Consider the following 14,623-nt stretch of genomic DNA (forward strand, 5'->3'; position numbering starts at 1 on the left):
ACTTTGACATCATATGCTCTGCTCCTATTTTCTATTTCTGGAAAATCAAAATAGCTTTTGAGGGAAATGCATCTATTTTCTATATTACTTTAGTATATGTAACCCACAACTATTTTGATCCCAGATGGTTGGTTGTGAAATCTGGAGGAGAAAACAATCTTTTAGACTTTAGTAATGGATCTTACAAAAGCACTAGAAGTTAAAATTTCCCAGTTTAAATCTTCTATATGAGTAAAAATATATTCTTTAAAATGGAAAAGACATAATATATCTATATTTAGGGAAGAGGCATCTCATCTCCACTGTGATCATCAAACTAATGCAATTAATCTTTCATCTATACCCCATAAGGTGAAAGCACATTAATTCAATCTATTCACAAAGTAAAATCAGGAGCTATAGAAAAAAATTCAGGGTTTTTTGTTGTTGTTGTTGTTGTTTTTGTTTTTGTTTTACCAATTTCCATCAGATGGAAATTTATAGAAAAGAATCTGCTTTAAAGGCTAAAAAAGGCTTCAAAATCTGCTTGAAAGTCTAAAAGGTTAGGAGATGATGGATGGGTGGATGGATGGATGGATGGATGGATGGATGGATATGATATCACTATGACAGCCCTGACAGAAACACAGTAAGAAGTAAAGGAACTAGATGGTAAAAAAAAAAAAAAAAAAAAAAAAAAAAAACTCTTCTACTTGTTGCTTCCTAATCTATCCTATTCTTATTCCCTTGTTTTTAGTAAAATATTCTTTTTTTTTTAATCCTGGAAAGAATTCAATCTTAACGAATATTTTGTTTCCAACAGAATATGGGAGGGGAAAGGGTTTGTTCCTGGTACAAACAGACTAGACCAGTGAATATCTCAGGATTTCTATATTTCACTCCCTGGTTCCTGCTTCAGAGTGTGCCACAGCAGATACACCTGGTGCAGATCACAAATGCCCTGGAGAAACAGTTCCTCCCCCAGAAGACTGTTTTGACTTTGCCAGAGGTAGACCTTGGCTGGAGGAAAGAAGGAATGTCAGTGGCTTTAGGCCATTTAGATATATTGCCATCTTCAAATTACCTCTGAAACTAAATTGCAATTTGTTCAATCAACAGTTTATTGCTTTAAGAACATAATACATGTTTTCCTATTACCAATTCTTTAAAAGTCTATATTTCCCTAGATAAGTGCTTTAGAACAAGCTGCCAATAGTCTTGCTTTCAACTCTATAATAAAGTATCTAATGGGAGATAGCCCACATCCTTCTCCTTTACAACCACAGCAGGTAGTCAACTGTCTTAAGGTACAAATCCACTCTGTCTCACTTATTTGATTCTTTTAAAGGATTTTTTTTTACATCTGTCATAAACATAAGTCATTCTGCTTTGAGCTACAAATTTCCTAACCTCCCTTCCATTTAGCTTCTAGTTTTAAAATTCAACAGGTAGTGTCCCACCATATTGCCACATCTGCCTTACAGAGGTGTCATGTTCACTATTCAAGTATTACATCCCTTCATGCTCTTACATCCCATGTATTCTCTTCTTTAAAACCATCTATGCCACAGCAGAAGAGTCCTTGTTTTGTTCATTCTCTTCATTTTCTTGAGGGCCAGTGATTGTCACTTCGGGTCTTGGTGGTCTTTGAGCATCCAAGTCAGCCTGGAAGAAAAATAGACCAAAACAAGGATAATTAGCTCTTTGCTTTGTGAGGATAATAAAGTTCACATTTAGCCATTTAAGTATTAAACTGCAAACCATTCGTTGTGCTCCCTTGTTTTGAGTCAGTCATTTCCCCCAGCTTGCTACTTTCAGCCCTTTATTTGGACTGACAACTCATGAGACCATACTCCAATATGTGCTTTAAAATCAGGGGGAGGCAGCACATATCCATAATCCCAGCACTTCAGAGGAAGGAGTAAAAGATCGGGAGTTCAAGGCCACCCTCAACTGCATAATAGGTTTGAGGCCAGCCTGTTTGGAAAAACTAGAACAAATAAATAACTAGATGAAATGAAAGCACAGTATCATCTCTTATGTGGCAGGGTTATTTTTCTCACTCTTTTTCTGTGTCTCTTTCACTTTTTTCTGTTCAAAGGTGTATTTTTACACTTTTCAGTTAAGTATTTCCAAAGTGAGTGAAGAAACAGCAATTCAGCTTCTCCTCCATGTCTCACTAACCTGATGTGCTCCCTACGATCCTCTCCACCACAATCTGCAGATTCAGAGAATGATGCCACTGCCAGAGAGTATCTGACAGGTAAGAGCAGGACATGAAACCAAAGCACACAAGCAGCTTTTCTCCAGGAACAGCCATTGTTCCTTTCATGTCTCCTGTTACCAATGACAGTTATCTCATTTATAATTCATCTGCCCATTAGGCTACTGCTAAGGTGTGAGATGAGAACTGGCTAGTTTTCAAACTATAGCCCATAAAAATCTGGAGGCTTCACAGCCTCACAAGGGTCGTTAGTCTTGGGGACAAGAACAGCTCCAGACCACTAAACCCCACAGGCAAGATTTATGCTAAAAATATGTATGCATGTATGTGTATATGTGTATACATATATATGCATGTATGTGTGTATATGTGTGCATCTCCATACGTGTGAATGCATATGTATGTTTATGTGTATTAGTGCATGTGTGTATCTAGATATGTGTATATGTATATATACATATATGCATGTGCATGTATGCATGTGTGTACACACAAAAGTGCTTATATGTATCTATGAGAGTATATATGCCAGAGAATATGTGTATATGTATATGTGAATGTATGTATGCCTGTATATGCTTATGTGTGTGTATATATGTACATATATATATATATATATATTTTAAGTATGTACCTATAGATATGTGTATATGTATATTTCCAGGTCTGTATTTTATTTCACATTACCTCTTCATGAAGTATCTCAAATGGTATCATAAATATAGTATAAACTCATAATCTCAATAGACAGCAGTTACTATTATGTATTTGTCTTCAATTTCCTGCTGTTTCCTACAGTGTCAGTTGCTACTGTGTATATGTCATCTGTTTCTTGCTATTTTTATTTGTCACATTGCACAAGAACTATTACATATGACAAAATGTTACATGTAAACTGAATTTTTAGTCATTTGTGAGTAAAGAATCTTTTTATGAAAGTCCACTGTTAACCTATATTTACAGTACATATAAGTTTAGATGTTCACATACTTGATATACTTGAAGTATATGTATATTAACACATGAGGGCAAACGAAGATAACATATATAATTATTGCAAGAGAGGGGACAATCAAGTAAAACTCCATCTCCTGTGAGTAACTGTTCCATCTGGGACAATGAGCCACTTATCTGAGCATCCAAGAATTAGGCTCACCACATCACACACCACAGATACCTATGCTTCAGGCCCTTGTCAAGTTATACAACCCTGAACTTAAGTGATGTCCAATTCCTACCAAAAACCTATTTTTATTACTTTAGCTTTTAAATTGATTGAAAATATCTGTTTATGACATAACATATAATGTCCTAAAATCGATGTGCATTGTGGGTCGGCTAACTTGAACTCATTAACATTTGCAATACCTCACATCTTCAATTTCTCTAGCATAAGCACATACTGTTAGGAATAGCCACTGTGTTGGATGACACAGCTCCAGAACTTATTCTTCAGAATGAAAATGTCCTGTTCTTTGACCAACATCTCTCCAGACCCAACCCTTAGTCCTCGGTAACTTTCATTCTACTCTCTGCTTCTATAAACGCAGCTTTTTATACAAAGGAGCTCATACAGTATCTGTGTCAGGTTTGTTTCACTTAATATAATGCCCTCTGGCCTTATTCTATGTTATTGCAAATTACAGGAAGATTTTTACAAAACATGCATTTTGTGAAGTCTAACTAGGTCACACAATGAATTATAAGCTCAACCACTGGAAGGCTTCACATCAGGGTCTTCCCACAGAGCCCCATGGAGAATTACACTTTGATTTCATGTTGTAAGCTTTCATCAAAGGCTGCAACACCAGAGAACTTTGTGAAACCCACTATTGTTTCTCTCTACACAGCCAGGAGTACTATGTTGAGCTCCACATGAGGAATTGTGTTCTGCATGTCCACACAGCCACACTATGAAAATCTCATCTTGGAGTAAAGATGAAACATGAGATGTGCCAAGAATTTTCCTTTAGATATTAAAAATCAGTTGTCAAAGGGTATAGTGAAATACAGGTAGTTTTAGGCTGACTGTTAAAGCTTGGCTATGAGAACACTTTACACTACTCTGCTGCTAACCTTTCTCTCTTTTGTGCTTTGCTACAGTGAAATAAACCAGTACCTTGTATGCTGGATGCTTCATGAAACTATTTAATTTGGGTTAAACAACTAGACTTTAATATTTCTAAAGAACAAAGAAGTCCTGATAATGGCTTAAATGTTGTTGGATTTTTTGTTTGTTTGTTTGTTTGTTGTTCTGTTTGTCATTTTTCTAGACAGGGTTTCTCTGTAGCTTTTGAAGCCTGTCCTGGAACTTGCTTTGTAGACCAGACTTGCTTCAAACTTACAGAGATCCACTTGTCTCTGCCTCCCAAATGCTGGGATTAAAGGTGTGCACCATCACTGCCCGGCAGCCATGATTTTCTTTAAATTAGTTTAAAGTCTCTCTGAGCTTGATTCCATTTTCTAGTTTGTTCTTTCCTGGTCTTAGCCTGGTGGGTGGATGAATGGGTGGCTGGGTGGGTGGGTGAGTAAATAAATAAATTGGTGGATGAATGGATGAGTAGGTGGGTGAGTGGATAGCATGTGGGTAGATAAATGGGTATATGAATGGAAAGATAGAGGACAGAATAAGAAACAAATGTACATGACAATAATTGCTAATTGACTGAAATAAGTAAAAATTAAAATTAATTAAATGGTACTCAGTGTTTCTTACTCTACCATACGGAGTTTTGCTGCAGACTCTAAGTGTTTGGCTAATTTCCTAAGAATGTTTATGTGTGGGCAAGCATGTGTGCACAGGTATTTATGCATAAGAGAACCAAAATAAAAGAAGTACCTCTTCTTGTCCAGGGTTGTCTCCTTCAGCCTTTCCTTCCTCATCCACTGTTGGTTGAAGCTCCTCAGTAACCTGGTCCAGTTCCTCACCATTCTCTTCATCAGTGGTACCATTTACCCGAGAGGGACTTGCCTTCTTCCCTCCATGGTCTGGCATTTCCTCCTCTTGCTTAAGGGCATCAGCAGCTTCTCTACTCCCCCCATCTTCAGTTCCACCATTCATTGCTGAAAAGTCTTCTTTCTGTTTGATGTCTTTGTTTGTTTTCTCTCCATCTTCTTCCTCATCTACTATTTCTGCTGGCCTCTTAGGGAGCAAAAGAAACAACGGGTAAAAGAAGTGTGACAGGGCTCCAACAGCACACACTACAGAACTATGCTCAGCCTATCACAGCCAAGTAAAACCTCCTCACACCTGCAGTAGTCTATAGGGTAATCAGTGTCTACACTCACTGGGCATCCGCCCTTAAAATCTTCACCGAGCCGAGCAGTGGTAGCACACGCCTTTAATTCCAACACTGGGAAGGCAGGTGGATCTCAGTGAGTTCCAGGCTAGCCTGGTCTTTAGAGTGAATTCCAGGACAGGTTCCAAAGCTACAGAGAAACCCTATCTTTAAAATTAAAAAAAAAAAAAGCATTAAAAAGAATAAAAAGAATATTTACAAATAAAATAAGGCAAAGAGATGAAAAACTTGCATCTGATGAAAACTGCAATGAAAGTTAGAAAGTTAGAAACAAGGCTCAAAGATTTTCAGGAAGACAAGTGTGTGCCACACTCAGTTTAGAACACCTGAGCCTAAGGCAGCAAAGCCAGGGTCCACAGAGGCAGAGAGTGCTCACTAGTGCAAAAGCCAGTACAGAAGTCCCACGATTTACTTCTTGTCCCCATCAAACGAGTGAGAAAAAATGCTGACCCACTCAGTGTCAACAATACCATGTAGCAGGAGACCAACCTGGGTAAGTGTGGAGCCAAGAAAGTGTGGCCTAAAGGTATCTCACTTTAAGCAAAAATCACAAAATGAGGCTGTATTCCTCACTTGAATGTCATCGGGGAGATACTCATGTGTCCTTCTAGGGGCCATAGAAGGTGACAACTACACAATGCCTCACTGACTGCAGTGTTTAAAGAATTAGCAACCTGAAAACCAAACATCTCTGTGCCTTTGCCCTGGTATGATCTAGGCACTGGACTTTGTAAGGACTGTTGAGCAGAGTTTTGTAAGAAGTACTGGACAGAAACCCACAATGTTCACAACTGAGAAGAACAGCATCTTCCAGAGGTTCTCAGGCAATGGGGTAATTGCACACCAGTGACTTAGAAACTATCCACTTGCACTGCTTGTGAGATTGCCTTGGCCAGAACATATTATTATTTTTTAAGCTTGCCTGTACCCTGTGCAGATGATACCTCACTGCCTCAACAACTCCCCACACCAGGTTAAGAACAGCCCTCTGCCAGTTCTTCCCCAGGGGCAACTTCCTGGCCTTGGGGCCTTGGTACAATTCTCCTTATTCGTGGAGAGGTGTATCTAGATAATGTGTTCATAAAAAAATAAAGAAAAAACCCATTATTTAATTGTTGAGGGATGTAAATACAGTCCTCAATTCTCTGGGTGATGGTTACAATCTATTAAGATGATAACATGAAGTAGGAGAAAAATCTATTTTCCTGACATCTGGATTTACACTAAGAATTAATTGTAAAGTGAGAACATGATTCCTTGATTTTAGATTTTATATTCTTATTTTTCTTCCCCTTAGTTTTAACCTCTTTCTTTGACCAATTCCCAAACTTTTAATTTTTTCTCTTTACAGAGGGCTGGTGTGTTCCCTAATCTCTTATCATCTAGTTCCAAATTTCACTCTGGTTCCCTGCCATTATCACCATCACTAGCCATCAGCATTATGCTCTCATCTCATTATCTCCATTAGACTTCCCCAGCATGGCTACTTAGTAGTCATCAAATAAAGCCACAGCAGCCTGGCACAGCTTTAAAAGATGTAAAATTATGATGCTGAAATAGCAATTTGATCAATTTAAATAAGATGGTAACATTAGTTAAAAGGCTTATAATCCTTTAAAATACCCCTAGTCTGGAATAAAATTTACTATTACCATGACACTGTCATTCAGGGAACACACACACTCATACACACATACACATACACATGCACACACACCAAACCTCTGTTCTGACAGATCTGTAATAAATAAGTGAAAAGCTATGTGCTGTGTGTGTGTGTGTGTGTGTGTAAACACCTTTGAAGCAGACATTAAATTATTAAAGATGTTCTAGTGTATACATCAATCAAACCATCCTAGATGGAACACCCAGCTTTATTCATATACACACAGAGGGGGAGGATGGATGGAGGGAGAGAGGAGGGAAGGGAGGGGGTGAGAAAGGAGGAGGGAGGGAGAGAGAGACAGAGATAGACAGAAAAATCTAAACTATGGTAAGGTCCTGCAAAGAAAGGTGCCCTCCCTCTGCATGAGGGTGATTGTGTAGTTATTTCATCCCAACTGAAAAATTCCCTTCTGGAAGGAGAGAAGTTCACGAGACTCAAGAAAAGTAGCCAGGAAAAGATTCAGGAAGCTCAGAAAGTTCTCAGTCCCCTCTGAAGGTGAGTATGGCTCAGGCCTCAGAAGACTGCAGCAGGACCAAGGCAGACCACACATGTAGAGGACTGAGAGCGTGGTCTGGCTCTAATGTATGTTCACATGAGTTCCTCCAGTTTTCTGGTCATTGAGAGTTGTCTGATGAAAACCTCTAGTACAGGGCTGGTTATGTAACTCAGTTGGTAAAGTGCTTGCGTAGCATGCATGACACTCTGGGTTCAAATCCCAGCACTGAATAAAATCAGATGTAGTGGAGAGTGTGGTAACCCATGTCCCTGCACTCAGGAGGTAGAAGCACAAGAATCAGAAGTTCAAGGTCTTTCTCAATCATATAGTGAATCTGAGGCCATCCTGGAATATATGAGACTTTGTCTCAAATAAAGGGGGCGGTGGAGAGGAGTACAGGGCTTGCACTAATGTAAGAAGGAAACCATTTCCTAAGGGTTCACAGGGAGCTGTGTAAGTTCTCATTCACATAGAGACAAAGTGGAAGGAGATAACTGACTCCCACAAGTACTTTTCTGATCGATACACATGGTGCCACATACTTGTGCATTCGCACACACAGGAAAACAAAATTTAAAATATAATGAGAAACGATTTCTCCCTCTGTGAGTTTATACAGTTAAAGGCAAGCTGGCTCATGATTAAGGCCCATTGGGATGGGTAGCACGGTTCCAAAGTCCCTCAGCTTCCCTCCCAGCAGCCCTGGTTATTCTTCGCTTTCTCTGGCACACACTCTTGGCAACAAAGGTTACTATCAGAAAGCATATGTATTTCCAAACTGCTCTCCACTTCCTAAAACAGTAGAGATGCGCTGGCAGGAGACAAAAAGCAAGGACAACTTCCTGAAATTCCAGCACCTCTGAGGTGTGGTCAGGGAGGCACACACATCCCCAGGCAACACTCTTAATTTTACTTCCCAGCATGCAAGCATGATTAACCCTGAATTAGTGATTGAGACAGAAGGGAAGTGTTGTGGCTTGCTGGGACCAGAGATGACAATTCCTTTCAACATTACACAAGATAAAAAGAAACAGCAGTTTTCTCTGAAGGACAGAGCTAGAACTCATGTCTCGGCTTCTGCCTGGCTTCTCCTCACTGATCGATCATGCTCTGTAGAGATGCAGACATTAAAACCCAACTCCACCCCCTCACACTAGTATCACCAAGAGCTTTTGAGGAGCATGAAATCAGAGATAACACCGCATTTTCTCAGGGTTTCAGACTAAGCTGTTTTGCTGACCTCCCTCAACAATTGTCCCCAAACTTCAGGAGATGACTATTTTGGGGACAGTCTCTAAAGAGGCGACCAAGTCAAAGCGATGTCATTTGTGGTCCTGAACTGGATGTGACTGATGTCCTTAAAGAAAGAGGATGACTGCAGAGGCTGAGGTGAGTCTACATGAGGACCAGAGGCCAACAATCACATGCAAGCCCAGGAGCGAGGCCTCTGGGCAATCAAATCAGGAGGAGACAGATTCCTGCAGCTTTAGCCACTCAGCTTGTAGTTCTTTGTCATAGCAGACCTTGTACACCCATCCACTACCCACATACTCCCTTCCCTACACACATGCTCTCCCGCTCGTTCTCTCCCTCCCCATCCCCTCTCTCATGCATAATGTAGCTGGGAAGGGAAACTGAAGGCAGTCTTTCCCAGACTGAAATCCGGTGTGAGGAAAATAAAAATTCGTAGCCCACTCCTCTGTACAACCAGGTTGTCCCTTACGCCTGTGCATGGAGACTGCATCTTTCCCCATAATCAACACCCATTATTCCATGAAGCCTTCTGGCTCCTTCAGGAATGACTCACTGCTCGGCACCCTTACTGTGTACTGATTCCTTTGGTACTCTCAAATCCTCTAATTGTGGGTGATGCAAAATTAGTACACACAAACTGTTAACCGAAAACAGAGCCTCTCCATACCTCCCCCAAAATAGTGAATGGTGTGAAGATAGAATGAGGATGGAAATGTCAGTTTTCTCTGTGGAGACCACCGGAAATCCCTCAGGAGAGGTCTTCTCTAATTCATCTCTAACCCCACCGCCACAGAATAGTGATGCTCACAGTCTTTTTTGTTGTTGTTTGCTTGTTTTTTGTTTTTAGGGTTTTTTTTTATTTTTTTGGTTTTTTTTGTTTTTGTTTTGTTTTTGGGTTTTTTGTTTTGTTTTGTTTGTTTTTGTTTTTGTTTTGGGGTTTGTTTTTTGTTTTTTGTGGGGTTTTTTTTTTTTTTTTGGTTTTTGTTTGTTTTTTGAGACAGTGTTTCTCTGTGTAGGTTTGGAGCCTGTCCTGGAACTACCTCTTGTAGACCAGGTTGGTCTCAAACTCACAGAGATCCACCTGCCTCTGCCTCTGCCTCTAGAGTGCTGGGATTAAAGGTGCGCACCACCACCACCTGGTAAGGTTCATAGTCTTTAGTAAGGTAAAGGGTAACAATTGCCTTGGGAAAGCACCCATGAAGTGGGAGAAACACATTTACCAAGCACTCTTCTGGCACCAGGTGTCCTGTTCTACACATCTCATATGCATAATTACATTCAAATTGACCTTCCCTGATGAACTGAGAGTGATATTGCTGTTATCCTAATTTGCAGATGCTGAAGAACATGGAAAGTGTACCCTACCATTTTCTTGGGATGAAGTGTTAAGAGAGCAAAAGAAAATTCTGCTCCCAAGGAGTTACCACCACAACTTGAACATCGTGTTCTGAGTCAAAAGCTTCGGCACTCAGCACCTGGTGGCACCTACTCTGTGGACACCATTCCTGCTGGACCCATTGGATGGCCCCATCACAGAGCCCTAGACCATATGAGCAGCATGGTCACAAACATAACATGTTAAAAAGGCATTCTATCTGTGATGAAGCCTCTTTGGAAGAAAGTTACATTTTTATCCTAAAATCTGTCAGTCCACTGGTTAAAATCTGGAAGAAAATACAAGTGGTGACTGTTGATGGGATAATTTGGGGCCAAAGAGATTTATTCTAATTATACCACAAGTCTACAGTTGTTGCTTTTAAAGTAATATTATAGAAAGGAAACAGATTTGCAAAATCAGTGACTTGGAAAGCATTTTACCCGTGATCACGTCCTCTCCCCTACATCAAATTTTAGTCAATTTGTGACACAAATTCTCAGAGAACAGGTTTTCATATAGAAATCATTTCTCCCGGGGATATAGAAATCCTGATATTTCAGGACTAGCTCATGCCTATGAGTAATTGCACAATACTACACTCTATATAAAATGCAATTGTGTGTTACTGGAGTCTAAAAATGTATTCATTGTACTTCATTGTACTCTATTTGAAATATGTAGTAAACTGATGTACATAACAACATAACCACAAGTGCAGAAGTCATTTAAGCTTCTGTGGTTCCAGCCTCCCAGACTCTTTGGCATTCACCCAGAGCACATGAAGTTAGTGGGTTATAGACATGTACATATTACACACATGTGTATAACCACAGACTCCACAGATCATTAAGCATAGAGCTCTGCATATGAAAATCAACTTTTGTCTTTTAAAAATCACGTAATTTATTGGTTTTATATATATATATATATATACATTGAAATATATTATATTTTAATAATTGCTCTTAATATTTGCTATTTAAAAAGCTAAAGCAGCCTTCCTCCTTCATATGACACGGTGATGGCATTTTGAGTACATTTTGCCTAGGTCTGTCCACATCACATCTTGCTATTTAGTCTCCCCGTCTGGAGTTATTATCACTGGCTACATCCTTGTAACATTCAGGTCTTTTAGAGAGTAAGCATGCTGCTACGAAGATTGACTCAGAACTCCTGAGTACCAGAAGGAAAGGACATGGGATGTCAAAATCATATGGAAACAAGACACCAGACATGAAAAGCATCAGCTACTTGGAAGATGACTTCACAGCAAGATGGGGCTGTCCAAATGACTTATGCCTGAAATGGCCCATCACACTTTGACAGTAACTAAAGCATCAAAATGAGAAACAGAGAAGACAGCTAAGCCAGGCCTATGGCTGGTGTCCAGCCCACTTAGGAAAAACAGTGCCTATCTAGTATATTAACATTGCCATTCCTGAGGGATGTATCTTCATGTCCTAAGACTTCAGCTATCTAAAATACACAGAATTTTCTAGTCAAAACACTCTATCTAACCACCCTTTCCTGCACAGCATTATTCCCATTCTGAAAACACAACACCTAGAAAATGGAGAGCTGAGTCAGAAAAGATGGAGAGACCGCCTAGGGGCCATGGGTACTGCCCACTGTGTCTGCAACATGGGGATGTGTGCAGATTTGGTGCTGACTTTGGAATGGAAAGTATTTCTGTACTTTAGGGCAGAGGCATTGGCAGTAAAGGTACAGAAATTATCTTGCTTGTTTTTATTTCCGTTCCCATGGAAACTAAAATCATCTCCTACCAAGCTGAATGAGGTATTTTGAAATAATCAGTTTCAATTTTTCATGAAAGCAAAGTACTGCTTTTTTGTTCTCAGCTTCCCAAGGCTTACTTTCATGGAGGGTGGTGATATTGTCTGAGGGCACAAAGACCATGGAAATGGTGATTATGCAGAGGCATGATCCCAGGTGCAGATGAGGGGTAAGGCGAGGCTCCCACAGGACATTGATGTTTTACCCAGGCCCTGTAGAGCTCTGACAACTCCTGTAACATCCATATGAAAATGCAGTTTCCTAGAAATATCTGGATGACATGAGATTGTTAAGCCATTATGGGGGAAAGGGGTGGCTCAGTAAGTTTTCTCATTTTAAAAAGAAATGTTGATTTTCTTTTATTTTCACTGAAATCCCTGCAAGCTACATCTTAATGTTTAACAGCATTTCTCTCAATTAAACATAAATCTACAAGCACAGGGCCACTAAAAGCCCAATTTCTTTCTGGTGAGCTCCAGGGAGGTGAAGAGTCCTGCTCACCCTCACCCTGACCCTCCCTGCTGGCTGTGATGTTCACAGCACTAGCAGGAACCTGTTCCACCAAGTACCTGTGGCTGAATACAAAGAGTGCTGGTGAACTGCTGGTTCTAACACAGCCTTTAATTCTCAAAGGCACTGAAGGCTGAGTGGCTCAGGGAGGGCCAATTACGGGGACATTAGAAGCTCCTAATCTCTCCACTGCCCTTCATTGAGAGTTCTAAGACAGCCATAAACCAGAAGCCAGGGTTTATGGCTGTCTTAGAACTCCTCCTGTGCCAACAGTATCATAAACATATGGTGTCTCTGTGGAAGAATGACTTTCTCTAATGAGACTTCTGTTTCTTCTGTGACAAAATAAAAGACTGGAGTCCAGGTTTCCTTTGGTTCTAAATGTTTTACACTTCTGGTTAATAAGTGCATTTCACTGAAGCAGAGTTGGGATTATGTTATTGTATGTGAAAAATGGATACTTGTAGGCCCTTCCTCTTGCTAGGCTTCTGAGACAAACCACAGATGATTGTTGGTCATCTCCAAGAAGCAGGTGAAGTCAGTGATCGACTCAATAGCCAGGAAAATCTGCAGGTTCAGAAAACTCCTGTCTTCTGGTTGTACCCCATGGGCTAGTTATAGTCTTTGAAGTGGTATTGTGTTCTGCAGATGTAAGCAGTCATTATAGCTAAAACTAACTACCCAATGTACTGAGAGAGCAACATAAATGCTTATCTTGGGATAAGTGTAAGAGAATGGGGAGAGTCAGATGGAAAATATGTGGCATGTCAAACAGATGCAGGCATGGGATAGTCTGGCTGGCCACTTAGGGTCCTCTCCTGGGGAATCTGGTCACAGGCAATCAGTTGTCCATCTCTAGTGTAGATTAAATAAAGACAGTTTAGGATGAAAGTGACTTCTGGCTGAACACTGTTATCTATGGATTTGTTTTGCCCCCTGACATTCTTCAAATGTCTCTTCAAAGCATCAGTAAAAGGAATTTTTAAAAGAATCCATCCATAAAGACACTGATGACAAAAAAGGAAGTAATAGCAACAAATCTGGGGCTCAATAAAGTCAGTGGTTGTATGATCAATAGGAGTAGATGTCAAAAAGCTAAAACTCAAACCTGCAGAATGGGAAGCTAAAAATTTGGTGTGCACATCCCTTGTACTCAAGTCAAGCAGAGTAAGTCTCTTGGTATGAGTCCCACGTCCCCTCCTCACAGTCAGGCCCTAACTGCTAAGCACTAGGCTCACACAAAGCAAATATCCAAAGAAACAGAAATATCCTTAGAAACAGAAGAGCAATGCTAGAACTACCAAAACATAGAGAGGCTCTTTCCATGAATACTACAAACCACTCACCCTGCCCTGGATCTCTGCTGATAAACTTTGCCTATGTGCTGTCCTTAATGATTCACAAACACATCTCCTTAGCACCAAAGCAGAAAACAAAACAGAAAGATGAAAAAGAAACTCATAAGAACCACACTAGCAAAATGAAGTTTTAAATAGCAGAGCATCAGTTTTTGGAAAAAGATTTCATATCCACGAAACAAGAATAGGGTGTGTTTTGTAAATTGTGTTGACCTACTACAGATGGGAAAAAGGAAGGATGAACGATCAAGTAACCAACTCACACAGTCATTAGATAGAAGGTTTAATAAACAACACCTAACTTGTAGGAAATACAATCAAGAGATTAGTTCCATGAAATTTGAGGTGACAGATTATAAAATGAAATTATTAAAATGCCACATGCCTTCACATAAGACTTAAAGACCTCAGAGGTATTAAACTGAGGCATTATATATTTTAGAAAAAAATATGAAATAAATTAATTTAAATTGGTACTCCAGGAATAGAAACAGAGATGGGGAGAGGTATGGGGAGGAGGTGGGTGTGCTTTTGGCTATAACTTGTCAAAATGGCTGATTTGAAAATATTACATGCACAACTTCAACTGAAATATATATGTAAAATAAAAATGCATCAGAAAATGGCATATGGTATACCTCCAATTTCAACTTCAACAAAATAAA

The 14,623-nt window shown here is 39.8% G+C and overlaps 1 protein-coding gene across 1 annotated transcript in view; it reads right to left on the reverse strand.

Annotated features, from left to right (window-relative positions):
- Window positions 1–1,348: 1,348 nt before the first annotated feature.
- Window positions 1,349–14,623, reverse strand: part of Dcdc2 (doublecortin domain containing 2) — a 161,627-nt gene continuing 148,352 nt past the window's right edge. The window contains exons 9-10 of the mRNA XM_051194507.1: window positions 5,043–5,345; window positions 1,349–1,644 (exon numbers count right to left, since the gene is read on the reverse strand). Of these exons, the coding sequence (XP_051050464.1) occupies window positions 1,540–1,644; window positions 5,043–5,345 (408 nt within the window). The 3' untranslated portion in view covers window positions 1,349–1,539. The remainder of the gene's footprint in view (window positions 1,645–5,042; window positions 5,346–14,623) is intronic.

The sequence above is a fragment of the Phodopus roborovskii genome, unplaced genomic scaffold, assembly GCF_943737965.1.
Source record: "Phodopus roborovskii unplaced genomic scaffold, PHOROB, whole genome shotgun sequence".
Classification (NCBI taxonomy): Eukaryota; Metazoa; Chordata; class Mammalia; order Rodentia; family Cricetidae; genus Phodopus; species Phodopus roborovskii.